General features: G+C 44.7%; 1 protein-coding gene across 1 annotated transcript in view; it reads left to right on the top strand.

The window, feature by feature from the left end:
- The window catches only part of IGF2R (insulin like growth factor 2 receptor), a 358,657-nt gene that overhangs the window by 13,611 nt on the left and 324,390 nt on the right, over nucleotides 1–20,656 (top strand). The window contains exon 2 of the mRNA XM_033935794.1: nucleotides 13,545–13,690. Within this exon, the coding sequence (XP_033791685.1) occupies nucleotides 13,545–13,690 (146 nt within the window). The remainder of the gene's footprint in view (nucleotides 1–13,544; nucleotides 13,691–20,656) is intronic.

Genomic DNA, 20,656 nt, shown 5'->3' with positions numbered 1-20,656 from the left:
CTGGGAAAGATGATAGAGGCGCTGATAAAGGACTGTATCATTGATCACCTTGACGGACACAATCTGATGAGGACCAGCCAGCATGACTTCAGCAAAGGATGATCTTGCTTGACGAATTTGCTGCACTTCTTCGAGGAAGTACACAAGCAGATAGACAAGGGTGACCCAGTCGACATTGTATGTCTGGATTTTAAGAAGGCGTTCGGCAAGGTTCCGCACGAACGAGTACTTCGGAAAATTGCAAGCCATGGAATAGAGGGTGAAATACTCACATGGATTAAAAACTGGCTGGCGGATAGGAAACAGAGAGTAAATGGACAATGCTCAGATTGGAGGAACGTCACCAGCGGAGTGCTGCAGGGCTTGGTGCTTGGACCCGTGCTCTTAACATATTTATAAACGATCTGGAAATTGGTACGACAAGTGAGGTGATTAAATTTGAAGATGATACAAAGTTATTCAGAGTAGTGAAGAGACAGGGGGATTGTGAAGATCTGCAACGCGATATAACCACGCTCGAGAAACGGGCAGCAACATGGCAAATGAGGTTCAACGTGGATAAGTGTAAGGTGATGCCTGTCGGTAACAAGAATCTCACACACGAATACAAGATGTCCGGGGCGGTACTTGCCGAGACCCCCCCCCGGAAATAGACTTGGGAGTACTGGTCAACAAGTCAATGAAGCCGTCTGCACAATGGGCGGCAGTGGCGAAAAGGGCGAACAGAATGCTAGGAATGATTAAGAAGGGGATCATGAACAGATCGGAGAGGGTTATCATGCTGCTGTATTGGGTCATGGTACACCCTCACCTGGAATACTGCGTTCAGCACTGGTCGCCGTACATGAAGAAAGACAGTACTACTCAAAAGGGTCCAGAGAAGAACGACTAAAATGGTTAAGGGGCTGGAGGTATTGCCCTATAATGAGAGTTTAGAGAAACTGGGCCTCTTCTCCCTTGAAAAGAGGAGATTGAGAGGGGACATGTTCGAGACATTCAAGATAATGAAAGGAATAGACTCAGTAGATAAGGACAGGTTGTTCACCCTCTCCAAGGTAGGGAGAATGAGAGGGTACTCTCTAAAGTTAAAAGGGGATAGATTCTGTACAAACATAAGGAAGTTCTTCTTCACCCGGAGTCTGTTTATAGGGGAAAACACCCTTCAGGGATTCAAGACAAGGCTAGACAAGTTTCTGCTGAACCGGACTGTACGCAGGTGAGGCTGGTCTCGGTTAGGGCACTGATCTTTGACCTGGGGGCCGCCGCGTGAGCAGACTGTTGGGCGCGATGGACCACTGGTCTGACCCAGCAGTGGCAATTCTTATGTTCTTATGTACAATAATGCATTACAGAAGCAAAGCTGCCATATACAACAAAACAAACAGCAAAGACAGTGTTACAAAGGTCAACAAGTTAAGTAGCTATCCATCTAGAGAGCTGCACGGGGACGACGGGAATCCCGCGGGACCCGCGGGTTCCCCCTTGGGGTCACGGGGATCCTGTGGGGACGCCCCCTAGGGTCACGGGATTCCTGTGGGGTTCCGATGTACTCGAGCCGCAAGGCTCGTCTTTTTTTCCCTACCTGTCCTGCCGCAGCACACCAGAAATCTTCCACTATGTCAGCGCTGACGTCGGGAAGACTTCCGGTCGGCTGTGTGCTGCGGCAGGGCAGGTAGGAAAAACTCAAGGCAGTGGCATACCAAGGGGGGGCAGTCCGCCCCGGGGCAGCCTTAGGGGGGGTGCAGAGCCAGCTAGATACCCTTACTTTTGTGGCGCTTTTCTCCAACCGACCGACAACAGGCCTGGTCCGACAAACCTCCCTGCCCTGTAGCCGCAAATCTAAATTACCTTCTTACAACAGCTGGATTCAGGGCAGGGAGGTTTGTCGGACCGGGCGTGTTCTGTTGTCGGGCGGGCGGGGAAGTGCCATGAAGGTAAAGGGCAGGGAGGTAGAAAGGGAGGAAAGGTGAGTGGAGAGGAAAAGATGCTTAAGGGAAATGGGTAAAACTGAGGGGGGAGAAGGACACTGAAAGCACTGAGGAAGACAGAGGGGGGAGAAGGAGCTGAAAGGATATGGGGAAGACGGTGGGGGCGGGGTCGAAGGACACTGAAAGGACATGGGGAAGACGGTGGAGGGGTCGAAGGATGCTGAAAGGACATGGGGAAGACGGTGGGGGGAGAAGGACGCTGAAAGGACATGGGGAAGACGGTGGGGGGGAGAAGGATGCTGAAAGAACATGGGGAAGACGGTGGGGGGGGGGAGAAGGACACTGAAAGGACATGGGGAAGACGGTGGGGGGGGAGAAAGACGCTGAAAGGACATGGGGAAGATGGGGGGAGAAGGATGCCGAAAGGACATGGGGAAGATGGGGGGGGAGAAGGAAATGGGGAAGAGAGAGTGGGGCAAAGACGCTGGCAGGAAGAAGACAGAGATGCCAGACTATGGGGGGAGTGGAGAGAAGAAGATAGGTGCCAGACCAATTTGGAAGGGGGGAGAAAGGGAGAGGCACAGTAACAGAGCAAATGGAAGACGCAGAGAGAAGAGAGATAGTGGATGGAAGGAATTGAATGAGAACATGAGGAAAGCAGAAACCAGGCAACAAAGGTAGGAAAAAAATTCTGTTTCTTTTTTTTTTTTTTGCTTCAGGATAAAGTAGTATATTAGTTGTGTTGATAAAAATTTATAAACATTAGAGGCTCTGGTAGAAACCCGTTTACAAAGTATGTATTCTTCCCAATTAATATTTCCAAATTAATAAAGTCTCTTTGCTTATTTGTAAATGGGTTTCTACCAGAGCCTTTAATTCAGTAGCATAATTAAATGAAATAACTATTTCTGAAGTTTATAGGGACGGGCGGGGACAGAGGGGATTCCTCGCGGGGACGGGTGGGATTTCTGTCCCCGCGCAACTCTCTATATCCATCCCAGAACTTACCCTCCCCCCATTCCAGGAATGTGAGGGGAAACCCCCCCAACAGAAACTCAAGTCAGGGGCAACCAAGTAAGATATGGCTGCGTGCATGTGGAGTTAAGGTATCCAAAAAGGGCTTGCCCATTTAGTATCACAGTCAGACAGATGCATGGTTTCCATAGTCGGGAGGTGTAGCATACATGAGCTAGGAAGTTCTTCTTCACCGAAAGGGAGGTGGACACCTGGAATGCACTTCCAGAGGGTGTGATAGGACAAAGTACGCTATTGGGTTTCAAGAAGGGATTAGATGATTTCCTGGTTTGCTACATACAACCGACCTTGGAGAAGATAGCAGACCAGAAGTTTCGCACCAGGGGACATTCACAAAACATGTGACAGGGTAGCCTTGGGATGACCACACTTCGGGCAAGAGCCCGCAGAGACGAGTGTTGCTCCGTATGCGCGCCAATGCACTATGTTCAACCTACAAAGAAATTTATAGCCCATTTCAAAAGGCCATGAAGCAGTTTCGGGAAGCATTGTATATGATGTCCCTGCAACTTAATCTTCAATTCAGTATTCCAAGCCTGGGCCACCTTAGCATAATCTAAAGTCCAACAGTGAATGGTGAAAATATTTAAGGGGTACCATCAGCTGGGCATCTAGCCAATAAACATCAGACAGGTTTTCATACACTGTAGCAAGCAGTGCTGAGGAAGGCAAAGAATTCACGTAGTACCTGAGTTGGAGGCAAGAAAATACATCCAATCTGCTCCAATCGCAAACAGTGCACAGCTGGGAATGTGTTGGTAGAGTACCATCATCAGTAAGAATTTGATACAAATAGGAAATGTGTCCCCTCCTATCCGCCAGAAATCCGGCAGCTGTCATACCTAGTAGAAAGGAACCACTTCCACAAATGGTGCAACCTGAAAATATAATTTCAGCTGGGCACACACTTGTCACCTGGTGGATCTCAAGGGAGTGAGAAAAATAATAATAGAGGTTCCCCAGAACAGCAGCCACAATTGGAGGGGTATGAAAGAGAACACTGAAATGATAAGGTTTCCAAAGCTGTAATTCTACCGAAGTCCATGAGAAGTAGGACGTAGATAGAAACCAATCAAGTATATGTTGCATGTGACAGGCCTCTACAAATCTCCGCAAAGGCAACAATCCCAGTCCACCCCCATCTATCGGCAAAGCCACCAGGCGTAAAGGAAGGCGTGGGCGGCTGCCCAACCAAATAAACCCACTTAGCTTTTTTCCAAGTGATTCTCCACACTCCTGGGGAAGACCTGTCTAGAGAAGGGTTAAACACTTGATTAAAATCCCCCACCAAGATTAAGGGGCCTGTAACAGATCCCAAAGCAGTCTTAACCAGGGATTGAAAGAAGGCATGTTCATAGGTAGAGGGAGCATACACTACTAATAGATTAAAACTGAATGCACTTGGCGTCAACCTGCAGGAGCACAAAGCGGCCATAAGTATCTTTGGCAAGCAGTTTAGTTCGGGACAGTAGATGTTAGCTAATAAGTACTGCTGCCCCACCTTTCTTGCAAGTAGTAGAGGAGCAGTAAACCTCTCCCACCCATCCAGGTTTTAGTTTCATATGTTCTACATCAGACAATTTGGTTTCTTGTAAACAAGCAATATCCAGTTCTTGGCGGTGTAGGTAAGATAGTAATTTAGCCCGTTTAATAGGAGAATTCACATCTGACACATTCCAAGTTGCCACTCTCAGCGACAAGGAAGATTTAGCCTCAATCATCCTAGATAGAGAAAAGAACAAGGCACAATAAATCAGCTAGGGGACACCTGGATGCCCATCCTTAACCATGGGTATCCGACAGGTCAGCAACCAAGCCTGAGAATTGTAACATAATACAGAGCCCCATACAGTCACAAACATGCCATTCCTCACATTCCCACCCTACCCAACCATCCACAATCCCGAAAGAGCCCCATTCCAAAATCCTCCCACCCCCCCACCTTCCAGTCCCCCCTATACCAAACCCCCCAATCTTTTTCAACAGCTCCAAAGCACCAGAGGAAAAAATAGGAAAACCATGTGAGAGTAGCCATCTCCCCCTCCCCCCCACAGTGTGGCTGCAAAACAGTAACTCAAAATTAACACAAATAGAAGTCCAACACAGCAGAGATCACTAGTCAAAAGAGGCTGCCTCAAAGCGGGTACTCAAAACGCACAAACAGTGCTACTAGAAAGTATCAAAGCACCTGAAACCAATCCCGCAATTATGAGGCAGCCAAAGCAACTGTTAAGTAGGAAATCCAATCAGAAATGACAGCTTCTGAATCTAGCCCTGAAAAGAGGGGCTACGGCAAAGAAGCAAGCCAGGTGTGCACCTCTTCCACAAAATGAAAAACCCACCAGCTGCCCTCAGTATTCACCTTCAGTTGGGCTGGATAAAGAAGCATAAAGCATATCTTGCATTCTCCCTAACTGGTGCAAACTTCATGATAGGCCCTTTGACGATCTGAAAGTGCTTGGGCGTAGTCCTGGAAGATCCAAATGGACAAATTTTCGTAATGAAGATCCACATATTTCATTTTAGAGCGATGTAAAATCTCAGCTTTTTGCTTGTAGCTGTGAAATTTCGCAATAACTGGTTGAGGCCTAACTCCCCCTTCACGCCTCCGACCCAAGCGATGAGCACATTCAATCCGATAGGAGGAAATTGCTCAGTTAACCAGTCCTCAAAGACTGACGGGAACTGAGCATCTGAAAGAGTCTCTGGAAATCCCACAAAGCGAAGATTATCTCGCCTCAATTTAATTTCAGATCGTCAATTTTTTCCATGGTATCCTGTACTTGTTTCTATAGCTGGGCAACCTCGGCCTGAGAAGTTTGAGATAAGTCCTCCAGGTCGGAGACCTGCACCTTCAGCTCACCAGTGCACTCCATGGAGAGTGATGAGTTGTTCTGTAATTGATTGAAAGTGAGAGTCCAATGTGTTTACAACTGCTGTGGTAACGTCATCTTTTAAAGTAGACAAAGTACTGTCCAGTTTTTGAGGGGAGTTAGGCGCCATCTTATCTTCTGCGGCCTTTATGTGAGCAGACTTGACCTTTTTAGAGATTCTAGATGCCATCAGTTCCAGAGATTTGATGATGATATATCTGTCTATAGGTTCAAGACACACACACACTGCTAGGGAATTGATGGGAATTCTTGCCAAACCACAGGTTCTGGAGAACGGGAAAGGTGCTTCATCTTCATTTATATTGAAGAGCTATCGGCGAACAATTTCTAATTTGGATTTAACCATAAGTAGAAAATTAAAAAAAAGTGGAAAAAGATATGGAGGCTATAACAACTAATTAATAGTATTGGAAACTGGTCCTAGAGGAGTTATAGTAGTAGAAAATCTTGGAAAGAAAATATTTAAGTGGAAGGGGGAGCAAAACAAACTAGACCAGGACTTTTTGAGACTACATTGGAAATATAAACTACTGGAGAACAATTTAAGAAAGTTAAACTTAAGATTCTTGAACTTCTGATTAGGATTCCCTATATTCCCTGATTAGGATTCCCTATGACACCAATAAATCTTTTTAAGAAATATAAGGAAGATATTTAAAAGTCCCGGCTGAGGCTTTAGTCCCTCAAATATGTTACATGGAAATACTTTTTCACTCATCAAATAGTTAAACTCTGGAACTTGTTGCCAGAGCATATAATAACAGCAGTTGGAGTACCTGGGTTTAAAAGGTTTAGATGAGTTCTTGGAGGAAAAGTCTATTAACTACAACTGTTTGTCCTGGGATCAATAGCATCGGAGAGGAAGTTTGGGCCAGCCAATCACTGCCTGGCTGGCCCGGAACTTCCTCTCTGACGTTGGAATCGACATCGGGTGGAAGGCTGGTTGGCCCAGCGCTTCTGTTTACCGCGTCGGAAAGCAGGGAGAGCTGACAACTCAGTGGCAGGTGGCTTGGGGGCCTGTTCCAGATGGCGGCGGTGGCTTGGGGGAGGGCAGGGAGAAAGAAAGACAAAGAAAGAAAGGGGGCAGGCAGGGAGACAAAAAGAAGGGAAACAAAGAAAGGGGGGAACAGGGAGACGGAAAGAAAGCAGAACAGAAAAAGAAAGAAAGGGGGGACAAGGAGACAGAAAGGGGGCATGGAGAGCGAAAGACAGAGAGAAAGGGGAGGGGGCAGGGACACAAAGAAAGGGGAGGGGGTAGGGAGAGAGGAAGAAAAAGTTGGGGGAGGGAATGAAGTCTGGAGGAGAGGAAGCATACATGAGGCTGAAAGAAGGGAAGAAATATTGGATGCATAGTCAGAAGAAGAAAGTGCAACCAGAGACTCATGAAATCACCAGACAATAAAGGTAGGAAAAATTGATATTATTTTCAATTTAGTGATCAAAATGTGTCCGTTTTGAGAATTAATATCTGCTGTTTATATTTTGCACTATGGCCCCCTTTTACTAAACCGCAATAGTGTTTTTTAGCGCAGGGAGCCTGAGCGTTGAGAGCAGTGCAGAGTATTCAGTGCAGCTCCCTGCGCTAAAAACCACTATCACGGTTTAGTAAAAAGTTAGGGGTTATATTTGTCTATTTTTGTATAGTTGTTACTGAGGTGACATTGTATAAAGTCATCTGCCTTGACCTTTTTGAAAAAACTCTGGAATATAAATGATAATTAGCATTTTCTCTGTATAGTGTGCTTTGTGTTTTTTAAAAATTTTATTGTTGGTAGATCATTTTGACTTGGTCATTTTAAAAGTAGCTCGCAAGCCCAAAAAGTGTGGGCACCCCTGCTGTAGATATATGGAATAGAGCAGTAATTTATTATCTAACATGCACAGTTCAAGGCAAACTACCGTATTTTCACGTAGATAACGCGCACCCGTGTAAAACGCGCACACGGGTATAGCGCGCGGGAAACACAAATTTATGTAAAGAAATTTTTATATACCGCGCTCACGGGTATACCGCGCATGCCGCCCCGACTCTCCTCTGGCTGCCCCGACTCTCCTCTGGCTGCCCCGACTCTCCTCTGGCCGCCCCGACTCTCCTTTCACCCGCCCCGACTCTCCTTTCACCCGCCCCGACTCTCCTTTCACCCGCCCCGACTCTCCGTTCGCTGCCCCGACTCTCCTCTGGCTGCCCCGACTTTCCGTTCGCTGTCCCGACTTTCCGTTCGCTGCCCCGACTCTCCTCTGGCTGCCCCGACTCTCCTCTGGCTGCCCCGACTCTCCTTTCACCTGCCCCGACTCTCCTCTGGCTGCCCCGACTCTCCTCTGGCTGCCCCGACTCTCCTCTGGCTGCCCCGACCCGACTTTCCGTTCGCTGCCCCGACTCTCCTTTCGCCCGCCCTGCCCTGCTCCCAGCTCTGTAAGCATGCGCAATGGTCTGAGCATGCTTGCCGCTTAGTTTTCTGCGTCAGAGAAAGGGCGGGACCGCCGGAAGAGGAAGCAGCGCAGCAGGGCTCAGAGAAGGGGCGGGACCGCCGGCAGAGGAAGCAGCTGGGCTCACTGGCATCCGGAAACAAGGTAGACAGCTTCTCCATGGGGGAGGGGGGGAGGCTGTGGGGGTGCGAGCGGTTCTTCAGGTGGGAGTGCGAGCGGTCCATCGGGGTGGGGGTGCGAGCGGTGGGGGTGTGAGCGATCCTTCCGGATGATGAATCGGGCGTCGAGCGGGGTGGGAACTATGTAAAAAAAATTTTATATAGCGCGCTCACGCGTATAACGCGCAAGGTTATGCACGGTTTGTAAAATCGTATATAACGCGCGCATTATATGCGTGAAAATACGGTACTGCAATCAAACAACAACATACAAGCAAATATCAGAAAATAACTAAGTCTTCAGGATTTAAACGGGTTTATGTCAGGGGTTCTTAATCAATAGTGCCCTCGCCTGCCAAGAGGTTAAATGGAGTGTGGAAAAGGATTTTGAAATTTGAGGCAGTTTACTGAAACTTTCTAGTCAGAGTGAAGACAATTAGGACAGTTTTCAAAGGAATCTACCCAGAACAGAAATGGACTAAATGTATTTAATGATCAGTGTTCCATCTAAACCAGGGGTGTCAAAGTCCATCCTCGAAGGCCGCAATCCAGCGTGTTGTCAGGATTTCCCCAATGAATATGCATGAGATCTATTAGCATACAATGAAAGCAGTGCATGCAAATAGATCTCATGTATATTCATTGGGGAAATCCTGAAAACCCGACTGGATTGCGGCCCTCGAGTAGGGACTTTGAAACCCCTGGATTATACTGATATTTTGCTGGATCTTTGTTATGTTAAGTAAAAAATAAATACAATTAAAAAAAAAAAAAAGGTGGGGAAAGAAAAAAAAAAAAAAGATTAAGAACCTCTGGTTTACATTGTAAAGGCAAGAAGATGAAGACAAGAATGAGTTTTTGAAGAGAGGTGATTCAGGGGCTCAGCTGATGGCTAAGTTCAGCTTGTAATCTTGTGACTTTCTAGTCATGCACAGCTAATCCGGAAGTACACTGTGGTGACTAGATTTGTGTACGATTCACTGTTGTATGCTCAGTTTTGGTAGCATACCCACTGCTGAGCAGTATTGAGTTAAATTAATGCTGCTGAAATGATATGGCTTTCAGAAATAAGGATCTGGAAGAATTGGAGCATTCATTTTTAAAAATCTGTTTGCATACCAATTAGTAAAAACCTGAAAGGACTAGGTTTGCTTCATTATCCATATGCTGTCCAGATGGGAGCAATATAGGCAGTTCCCGGTTTAAGAATGCTCAACTTATGTCGAACTTGTACTTACGAACCGGAGTACTGCCTCTTCCTTCCTGTACCAATGCCCCTTCCTCCTTTCCTGTTCAAATGGGACTCACCTCTTCCCTTCTGTTTTCCAATGCGCCCTTCGTCATCCCCCTCCGTTCCGTATCCCAAATTCATGTCTCTTGCGTTTATCTCCTCTTGCCAGCTCCCTCCTCCCAGCTGCACTTCTGTCGTCAAAGCCACAAGCGGTGACTCCAGCATGTGGGTCACTGGTCTTGCAAAGCTTGTGCATGCGGCCTGCTGACCTAGAAGCCTTCCCTCTGATGTGTGTGTCAGGGAAGGCTTCTGGGTCAGCGGGCCGCATGCACAGCTTTACAAGATAGGAGACCACGTGTTGGAGCCGCTGCTTGCGGCTTTGACAACAGAAGTGCGGCTGGGAGGAGGGAGCCGGCAAGAGGAGTTAAACATGGGAGGCATGAATTTGGGATGTGGAATGGAGGGCACGTTGGGACAGGAAGGGAGAAGAAGCAGGGTCACATTGGGGCACAGAAGGAAGGGAGGAGGCACAAACTTCGGACAACAGTTGGAAAAAAAGAAAGGGAGGGAACATGAATTTGGGACACAGAATGGAGTAAGGGAGGGGAATATGAACTTGGGACATAGGATGGCAGAATGGAGGAAGTGAGGGAAAGAGATTCCGAGGTGGGGATGGAATAGAAAGGGAGAATTGTTGGGCATGGGTGTCTGAGTGAGAGGGAAAGAGAGATGATACACATGGGGAAATGAAGAAAGAAGGTGAATTGTTGGGCATAGGGATGGAGAAAGAAATATTGGACATGGTGGTGGGAGAGGCATAAGGTACAGATGCATGGGAAAGAGAGAGATGAGAGGGAGAAATATTGGATATGGTGGAGAAATATTGGATGTGGTGGTGGAGAGGGAACAGTGTGACCGATGAAGAACAAAGATAAGTGTAAACCTCATATCTTTTCTTCTATTTAAACTCCAGTACTTTATTTGAGGACTGTTTCTTTAATGTTTAATGTTTTTATAGATACTGTGTAGGATCCGAGTTGCATACAAATTCAACTTAAGAACAGTTTAAAAAATGGAACTTTTTCATAACCCAGGGACTGCCTGTACTCACTTTCTTGTCCATCTACTGCTACTATCTACTGCCTTTAACGAGGTAGGAGGATCTCGTATTGTAAAGAGAATGTCATCTGCAAACAATAATATTTTTGTTTCCAACCCTCCTTGTCCGCTCATGAATTCACTCTGCCACGTTACTGAAGATATCATCAGTAATGGGGCAAGTGAATTCATGGGCGGACAAGGCCGAAGCAGTCTGTTTAGAGTGCTGCCGGCCCGAAGCTTCTTAGGGAGATATTTAGGGCTTGCGGCGGGGTTCCGATGGGAGGAAGGGAAGGATGGGGATTCGGCTGTGCAGTGGGTGCTCATGGGGGGTTACTCTTTCTAGGGTTCAGCTGCACAAGGGATGTAAGGGAAGCTGGGCAAGGGTCCTGCTGTACGAGGGATGGAAGGGAGGGGAGGAAAGATGCTGCATATGTGGGGGAGAGAAAGGAAAGAGGAAGAATTGGGGTAAAGGAGAGGAAGGAAGAGATGATCATGTACATACCCTGAAAATAAGACCTAGTGCGTTTTTTGGGCCTAAAATTAATATAAGACACTGTCTTAGTTTTGGGGAAACACGGTAATAGAAGGCATGGAGCGTGTGTGTGTGTGTGAATAATGTGGTGGGGTGAGAAGGATGTGTAGATAATTGTGTTCAGATGATTATGCGAAAGATAGATAGAATCTTTGATATTGCTTTTCAGATGAGCTACAGTAGTTGGAATGGCTCCAAACAGAATTTTTTTTCAATACTTGTCCAAATCATTCCTGAATCTCATCCAATGGTGTCTGAGAATGAAAAGAAATAGTATCATGAGATGACTCCTATTAGTTACTGTGGGAGAAACAAGTGACAATGCATTTTCTTTCTTAGGAAAAGCAAATAAGTGACTTACCTCTAGAGCAGTGGTCTTAAACTCAAACTCTTTGTGGGGCCACATTTTGAATTTGTAGGTATTTGGAGGGCCGCATAAAAAATAGTTAATGTCTTATTAAAGAAATGGCAATTTTGCATGAGGTAAACCAGTTAAAAGGAAAGATATATAAACTATAAAGAGTTTTACTTTATGCAAAATTGTAATTTCTTTAATAAGACATTAACTATTTTTTCAGCGGCCCTCCAACTACTCTATTTTTTCAGCAGCCCTCACATTTAAAGTTTAATATCTTTTCTTTCTCAAAACTGACACATTTCAATCACTATATTGAAAATAAAATCATTTTCCCTACCTTTGTTGGCTGGTGACTTTATTTTTCTGTGCTTTTTAACTGTGTTTCCAGGGCCTTCTTGTCCTTTGACTGTTTTTCTCGCCGTCTTCACTTTCTGCCTTGCATCATCTTTGGCATTAACTTAATTTTCAATTTTTCTGCTTTCTTTTCAAAATCTACGTTTCCATGTCTTACCTTCCCTTCCTATCTCTCTCTTCTTCCGTCCTATTTCCATGGTCTGACATCACTTTCCTTCCTTTCTCTCCCTCCCTCTCTCCTTCCTTCCTTTCCCCTGGTCTGGCATCTGTCTCCTTCCCTCCCCCATGCCCTGGCATCTCTCCCTCCCCCTCCATGGTCTGGTATCTCCTTTCCTTCCCTCCCTCCCATGAACTTGGCATCTCTTGTTCCTCTCCTCTCCCTTGTCTTCCTTCTCCTTCCTTCCCTCTCTTTCCCCAATTGGGTGCAGCAGCAACAGAAGCAGCATTTCCCTTCCCCCTTTCCTTCTCTCTCCCTTTCCCTGTGCAGCAGCAGCATTTCCCTAGGGTCCCCCTTTCCTATGTAACAGAAGCATTTCTCTTTCCCCACCCCTTCCGTTCCCTTTCTTGTGGAGCAGCAGCGTGTCTGGCCAGCTCCCTTGCTCAGTCGATCGTTCTGTTCAAAGCCGCAGGTGGTGGCTCCTCGTGAGATCCGCGCCTGCGTCAGAAGCCTCTCTGATGTTGTGACATCAGAGAGGCTTCCGATGCAGGAGTGAATAGTGCGAGGAGCCGCCACCTGTGGCTTTGAACGGAACGATCGACTGAGCAAAGGAGTCGGCTAGACTCGCTGCTGCTCCACAAGGAAGGGAAGGGGGAAGAGAAATGCTGCTGTGGATGGCGCGAGGAGCCGCCGGCGGCCGCAGCTTTGACCGGAACAATCAACTGCAGCAAGGGAGCAGTTGATTATCGCGTCCAGAATGCGGGCCGCAAAATAGCACCTAGAGGGTTGCGAGTTTGAGACCGCTGCTCTAGAGGTAGGTGGGAATGAAGAGGTCTCGGTGAAAATTCAAGTAGTGTCCTTGTTTGAATACTTAAAGCCCTTGCTAACAGTCTTGTGAGTTTGAAAAATGGTAAATAGTGGTGAACTGTCTACCTTGGACTGAAGTTCCCTCTCTAGGAGGTTCCCTCGCAAATAATTGACCTTGTACCTTTAATTAGAATAATTGTGTGTTTAACATCTGCCAGACGTCCACAGAGAAGAGAGAGCAAAATGCATGTTAAGAGTTCTCTCCCTTTAACTGGTGATAGAACTGTACATGGAGGAGTGTGTGGTGCAGTGGTTGGATCTACAGCCTCAGCACCCTGGGGTTGTGGGTTCAAACCCTGGGCTGCTCCTTGTGACTCTGGGCAAGTCACTTAATCCTCCATAGCCCCAGGTACGTTAGATAGATTGTGAGCCCACCGGGACAGAGAGGGAAAATGCTTGAGTACCTGATTGTAAAAACCGCTTAGACAACCTTGAAAGGCGGTATATAAAATCCTAATAAAACTTGAAAACTTGAAAACTAACTACTGATATATTTTTTCAGCTATACATGGGATGCCATCGATACAGATAAGGGTATCCATTACAGACTAAACCTGTGTGACAAAGTGCCTAGTACAGAATGTGGTGGATTGAGCACCAGTGCGATCTGTGCCCGTAATGTAACCAGTAACACTTCTACATCTGTGGGTAAGTACAGAAGGGCTTGATTGCTTCCTTGGCTGAAAATAAGACTAAAAATGGAATAAAGGCAGAGTTTGGGGGATGGGGGGAGCAAGAGGTGAAAACCACTAGGAAAACTTTGGGTGTAAATAGCTCTACTTGTAAAAATTTTCAAAGGAAAACCTCTCCCAGCAATAGTTTTTGATAAGGATTCTTGATAGTTTTATTGGTTTACATTTTTTTTCTTTGTCATTTCATTTTTGATAAATGGTTGCTTTCAGCTTTTGAAAGCTCCTATTTGACTGCCCTTACCATTTTGAATATAAGTACACTTCTCCCTCCGTATTCGCAGGGGATGCGGGCGGACCATGGCCGCGAATATGAAAAAACCGCAAATAACTTTTTATATGTTGTTCTGTGTTTTTTTGTAACAGCCAGCATTTTTGCGGCTATAAAAGGTTAGAGAGAGAGAGAGGGAGGGAGGGAAAGAGGAGAGAGACCCAACCTGACCGGACCATGGGGGGAAGGGAGGGATGAAGGGGAAAAAGAGATGCCTGACTACGGGGGAAGGGGAGAGAGATCTGACTATGGGAGGTGGGGGCAGGGAGAGAGAGATCTGGCAATGGGGGGGGAGAGAGATTCAGTCTCGGGGGGTGAGGAGGGGTAGAGAGAGAGATCTGACCATTGGGTGAGGGGGAGAGGGTAGGAGCACAAGATGGATTTGCTAGAAGAATGAGGTACAGACAGGGGGGTGTAGGGTAATTTTTGAGAGGGCTGGATATTGGAAATGGGGTTGGAAAAATCAAGGGATATGGTGACAGGGAAGGAGAGAAATAGAGGCATGGAGTGGTGGGAAGAGAGAAGGGTACCTATGGAAGGGGAGGGAGATGATGGTGCCCATGAATGGCAGGGAATATAAGAAATGGAAACTAAACAAATTTGAAAAGGAGGAAGAAAAATGGAAGAAAAGTTTATTCTGAAAGATGGATATAGGACAGGAAGAGGAGATAAAGAGTGACTAGACAGAGCACAGGACGCGGAACGAAATGATTAGAAAGAGAAAATCACCAGACAACAAAGTTAAGATTATTTTATTTTTAGTTTAGCAAGGGGGGGGGATTAATGGGATTTGACATATCACTTTTCTATGGGACATTTGAATTGAATTGTGTCAGTTTTGAGAATTTGTCTGCTTTGTATATATTGCACTATACAGGAGAAAATGTGAGGGGATACTTTCTGTGATTAATCATGTGATTAAAAATCTTAATCGATGTTCAGCTCTGATTTTTATTAGGAGTTCATGTGAACATTGCAAAGAAAAGGCAATATACAACAAATGTAAGAAACAAATTATACACTATGTAAAATGAATAGATTTCAAAGTTAAGAAAAGAGTGTGCTGCAAATAAGCAAAATTATCACTTGGCAGCAACTGATAGTCAAGAATCAGCTTTTCAAAAGGTATTAAGTCGGCATCATCAAAAGGATGTCACCGCCCCACACTGGCAACTAACTGCATCAGATGCCACCGCCTAAAGACCCCAGGATTTTGATCAGGTAGAAAAAGAGGGTTATCCATAATAGGAGGAAACTTTTTTTTTTTAATATCTTTATTCATTTTTAAAGAAACTAAAACAGTGCATATAGGAATACATATAAAAACAGCATTTTTCCACCTAAAATTATTTTCTCCCCCTTCCTCCCCCTATTACAACACACTCATGAAAACCAAATAATATTACTTGCATTTTCCCACATCACAATCCCAAAATCATATCATAATCACCCTCCCCCAATCCTCCTCCCTGGATGTGCAGTTATAGCTCACAGGATAAGGTATATATATTCAAAAGTGTTTAGGGAAGTTTGGCAAAATTTTGTAATGAATGAATAAATTCCTTATATTGCCATGATTGTATTGCCTGTATTCGTTCTAATTTATATGTTTGACATAAGGATGCCCACCAAAAACTATAATTTAATCTTTCCCAATTTTTCCAGTTTTTTGTAATTAACTGTATGGCAACTCCTGTCATTATGTAAAGCAATTTATTTTTGTTTACATTTATTGGACTTTTAGGCATTATTAGCGTTCCAAACATTACTATATCATATGTTAATGATAACGGAATTTCCAAAATTGTATTTATTTGATCCCATAAGGATTTCCAAAAATTAAATATTAAAGGACAATAAAAAATCAGATGATCCAGTGTCCCTATATCAAGATGACAGTGCTAGCATCTATTTGACTTTGAACTATTTAATTTCTGCAATCTAACCGGGGTCCAAAAACTTCTGTGTAACAAAAAAACCATGTTTGTCTCATAGATGCTGACCTTGTACATCTCATCCTCCAAATCCAAATTCGTGGCCATTGAGATGTAGAAATTTGCTGCTTAGTCTCAATGCTCCAAATATCTTTCAAGACTGTTTTGGTTTTTTTATTCATATAATCGGATATAAATTTATACCACTTGGCTGCCTGATGCCCTAGCAAATCTATCTGGAAGCATAGGATCGGCAAACTATACTGTTTAAGATTTCACCAGTCAGGGAACCCCCTTCTGAATGGCTTGCTTCAACTGCAACCACTTATATAATTGAGATTTAGAGATTCCAAATGATTGTTGCAGTCGTGAAAAATCAAACATTTTACCATTCAATAAAACATCATCTAATGTACATATGCTTGCCTGCATCCAATGCTTCCAGAATATCTTAGACTCACCTGTTTGTATCTTGGAGTTCAACCATTTTTCTACCGGAATATCTGTTAAATTGTTAATAAATTTCAGAGTTTTCCAGGTGTCAACTAAAATACTATTGTCCTTGGCATAACTGGGCAGTTTGATTCCCAACATATGACACAATCGTAGAGGGGACATGAGTTGCCATTCTAGGTACAGCCAATCCGGGAGATGTTCCATGAGCTCATGGAGGATCTAATACATACCCTGATGAAGGATATAGGCCTGATGATACCTAGAAAACTTTGAAAAATTTACCCTGCCTGCCGCAATTGGTTTTAGTAAAGATACTAAAGTTTTCAAGCAGTTTTACCCAGCCAAATAAATTTGGTTAAAATACTATTTAATTTCTTATAAAAGGACCCCTGAAAATAAATTGGCAACATACCCATTTGGTAACAAACAACGGCAAAATCATCATCTTAACCGTTTGGACTCTTCCCCACCAAGACAGATGTAGTGAGTTCCATTGCTCACACATTTCTGAGACCTTTAGCAATAAGGATTTTTCATTTACTCTCATTGTATCTTCTAATGTTTTCTAAATCCAAATACCCAAATATTTTATTCCCATTTCTTTCCAAAGAAAAGAGAATGAGTCCAATAATCCCTTTGTATAATGTACATTTAGCGGAAAAATTTCTGATTTATTCTAATTTATTTTATAACCAGAAAATTTTCTGAATCTGTCAATCAAATCTAGTAAATTTGGGATGGTAGATTCAGGATTTCTCAAATGAAGCAAAATGTCATCTGCATAAGCAGAGACCTTGTATTCCCGACATGCATAAGAAATACCCTGAATCTTCTTTTGATTGTTGAATAGCTAATAGCAAGGGTTTCAGGACGATGTCTAACTCCCCTCTCCAGATGGAAACGTTCCGAAAAAATATTATTAATATATAGTCTGGCAGAAGGAGAACTATACAAAGTTTGAATCATTTGTATAAATCTAGAACCAATACCAAACCAATCCATTGCTTGATACATAAAGGTCCATTCCACCCGGTCAAAGGCCTTCTCTGCATCCAAGAACACGGAGAAGGCCGGATCATCCATGGCTTTTGTTAAATTTAACATATGAAAAGCCAGTCTGGTGTTATTTGAAGAATGTCTTTGAGCAACGAAACCCATTTGGTGCATACCGATAATATAAGGGAAAGCCTTGGCCAAGTGTAAAGCCAATAACTTAGCCAGAAGTTTTCCACCTACACTGATCAAAGAAATAGGCCTGTAATTTGAGACCAATAAAGGATATTTATTTGGCTTCAGTAAAACAATGGTTAAAGATTCTGCCATAGTACATGAAATGCAACCTTTAGTTAGTTGAGTCTAATATAGATTTAAAAGATGGGGTAAGAGTAAGATTTGGAATGATTTATAAAACTCTGCAGTAAATCCATCACCTCCTGGAGCGGATACAACTGTAAGGGACTTCAAATTCTCAAAACTGACACAATAGGAGGAAACTGATAATTGAAAGTCTTGATCTTGTCCTGTTAAATCCCTAACCTGAAAAATATAATGAGTACTGGAGCAAGTGGTTATTGCAAGCTCCCTATACCGAGGAGGCACCCACAACAGCGGCCAAATTAATGTGTACCAACTCTTCCCTCTCCCTCCATTCATGTGCACCATCTCTATCTTTCTTCTTCTCTCCTCTTCCCCTCTATCCATGTACAATTCACCATCTTCTCACTATCCCGTCTCTTCCCGTGCATCTGTATTACTCCTGGCTAGACCACAATTTGGGGAGGGGGAAGGGGGGAACAAAGATGCTAGACCAGTGATTGGGGGAGGAGATTTGGATCCTAGTCTGCAAGTGGGGGGGGAGGGGAAGAGAGGAAGAGACATAGATCCTGAATTGTAAGTGTAGGGATGGAGGAGGAGGACATGGGTGCGAGACCTGCAGGGGAAGAAGTGGAGGGAACATGGGTGCTAAACCTGCAGGAGGAGAGGGGAGGGGACATGGGTGCTAAACCTGCAGGAGGAGAGGGGAGGGGACATGAATGTTGTACTGCATGGGGGGGTGGAAGAGGAGGGGACATGGATGCAGGACTCTTAAGTAGAGGGGAAAGGGGTGAGCAGGAAACCCAGGCCAGAAATTGGGGTGAGAAGGAAGATATGCTTGATTGTAGAGAGAGTGAGAGAGAGATGCCAGACCATAGGGAATAGGGAAGGGATTCAGGGTGCAAGCGAGATTGGTGGTAGTGGTGGGGTGAGGGAACATAGATACTGGACACACAAGTGGGGGTAGAGGATGGTAGAGAGAGGAAGAGATAGTGATCAAGACCAGAAAGGGGATGGGAAGGAAGGAAGAGATTCTTAGCCAGTGGAGAGAGTGGAAGAGAGAGATGCCAGACTGTGGTGGCCAAGGAAGGGATTCAGGGTGCTAGTGAAAGAGGGATGGAATTTAGAGGGAGACAGAACTGTAATTGGAGTGAGAGAGGGAACTGAGGAGGCTAGAACCTGAGAAAGGAAAAGGTAGGAAGGAATTTCAGGCCTCAGGAAAAGAGAATTCTATGCAAAACACTACAAATAAACTGCAGAATTTAAAAATATTGTGCGCAGAATTTTGCTAGGAGTACCATATGCACTAACTCCTCTCTCTCTCTCCTTATCTTGAATTCAACATTGCTCCTTATCCAGCAGTGCCTCTTTTTATTCCTGTCCCTGTGCTCTCATGTCCAGCATCTCTTTGCCTATCCATGTCCATATTTATCCCTTCTCTTTTCTTCTGCATTCCATGGTAAGTAACTCCTTCTGCCCCCTACCACAGTCCAGTGTCACGCACTTTGGCCCACCTGCTTGACCTCCCTCCCTGAGTTTTTAGCTTATCCCAGGACAAGTAGGCAGCATATTCTCACATGTGGGTGATGTCATCCACAGAGCCCCAGTACAGACACTTTAAAAGTGCATTGCCACTTTAAGAAATTTAGAAAGTTCATGATAGCCTGCACCATGCATGCGCGAGTGCCTTCCCGCCCGACGTAGGCGCACAGTTCCTCAGTTCTATGTTTTCCAAAGAGCTAAGAATTCGTCTTTTGAAACGCTCTTTGATTTTACCTTTTGCCTTCCCACTCGTGAGTATTTTATTTCTTTTTTTATTCCTTCTCTTGTTTTTTTCTTCTTGTAAAAAAAACAAACAAACCAAAAACCAGAAGAAAAATGACAAGTCTTATTTTTTTCTGCCTCACTTTCCCCCGCGGGCGCTTAGTCAGCAGGGCCTTTTGACATTGTCTTAGCCTCGGATTCAGTTTTGGCTGTTACGTTGTTTTCCCGTCGATGTCTTGTTTGTTTTCAAAATCTTCATAAGTATGGCAGGTGCCATGGCACATCATGTCTCCATTCATCATTAAATGAAGACGTCATCGACATCAGCATCAACATCGGCGTCAAAGGACGGTGTCGCAGGTCATTATGGCATTGAGTCTATTCATGCTGTCCTTTCAGCGACCATTCTAGCGGCTCGCCTATTTTTCAGACAGGGTTGCATCTTATCCATAGCTCCATTTTTTCAGGCCAGCCGTGACACTAACGGTACTGGCAGAGAAGCCTAAGGTACCAGTTCCGAGAGCCACCACTTTTTTTCAGCCATTATGGCATTGAGTCCATTCATGCCGACCAAGCGACCATTTTCAGCTGCAGGCACCTACGGTACCAGACAAACAAAGGTACCGATGGGGGGGGGGGTCCTCATGGTATGGGACTCTGTGCACCGATGGTATGGGCTAAATAGCCAAAGGTACTGGTGGGTTGTTGTTTTTGTTTTTTTTCTCTTCAGGAACCACTTAAATGTTTTTTTCCTGATGCCTGTGACTCGGTACTGGACTAGCTTCTCATGATACGGCTTTCCAGTACCATTGATGCTCCATCGATGCACCATCATAGTCCCTGGTACCGGTTTCCTCGACTTTCCAGTTGTGCATCACAACATTGTTCCTCCTGACACCATTTTTTCAGTTCGTCAGAGCAATTTTTCTTCTCCAGGCCTTTCTCATTGGGCTGGCATCTGAGAAGACTTCTTTTACAATATCTTCTACAGAGACTTTCTATTTTCACCTTAAGAACATGGACTCTATGCAACTTTGCAGTTTTTGCTCCTGCTGTTGTTCTCATGAATTTGTTAAGTCTTTGTTTTCAACTCACACTTCACCTAACTGGTCTTCAAGAACTTCTTCACTCGGAGACCTTCCTTTTCTCCTAATTGTTTGGACCTCATTTCCTTCAATAACGAGGT

This window comes from Geotrypetes seraphini, chromosome 3 (genome assembly GCF_902459505.1).
Source record: "Geotrypetes seraphini chromosome 3, aGeoSer1.1, whole genome shotgun sequence".
In the NCBI taxonomy this organism is placed as follows: Eukaryota; Metazoa; Chordata; class Amphibia; order Gymnophiona; family Dermophiidae; genus Geotrypetes; species Geotrypetes seraphini.
The sequence above is the reverse complement of the archived record's forward strand: the minus strand, read 5'-3'. Positions and strand labels throughout refer to the sequence as shown.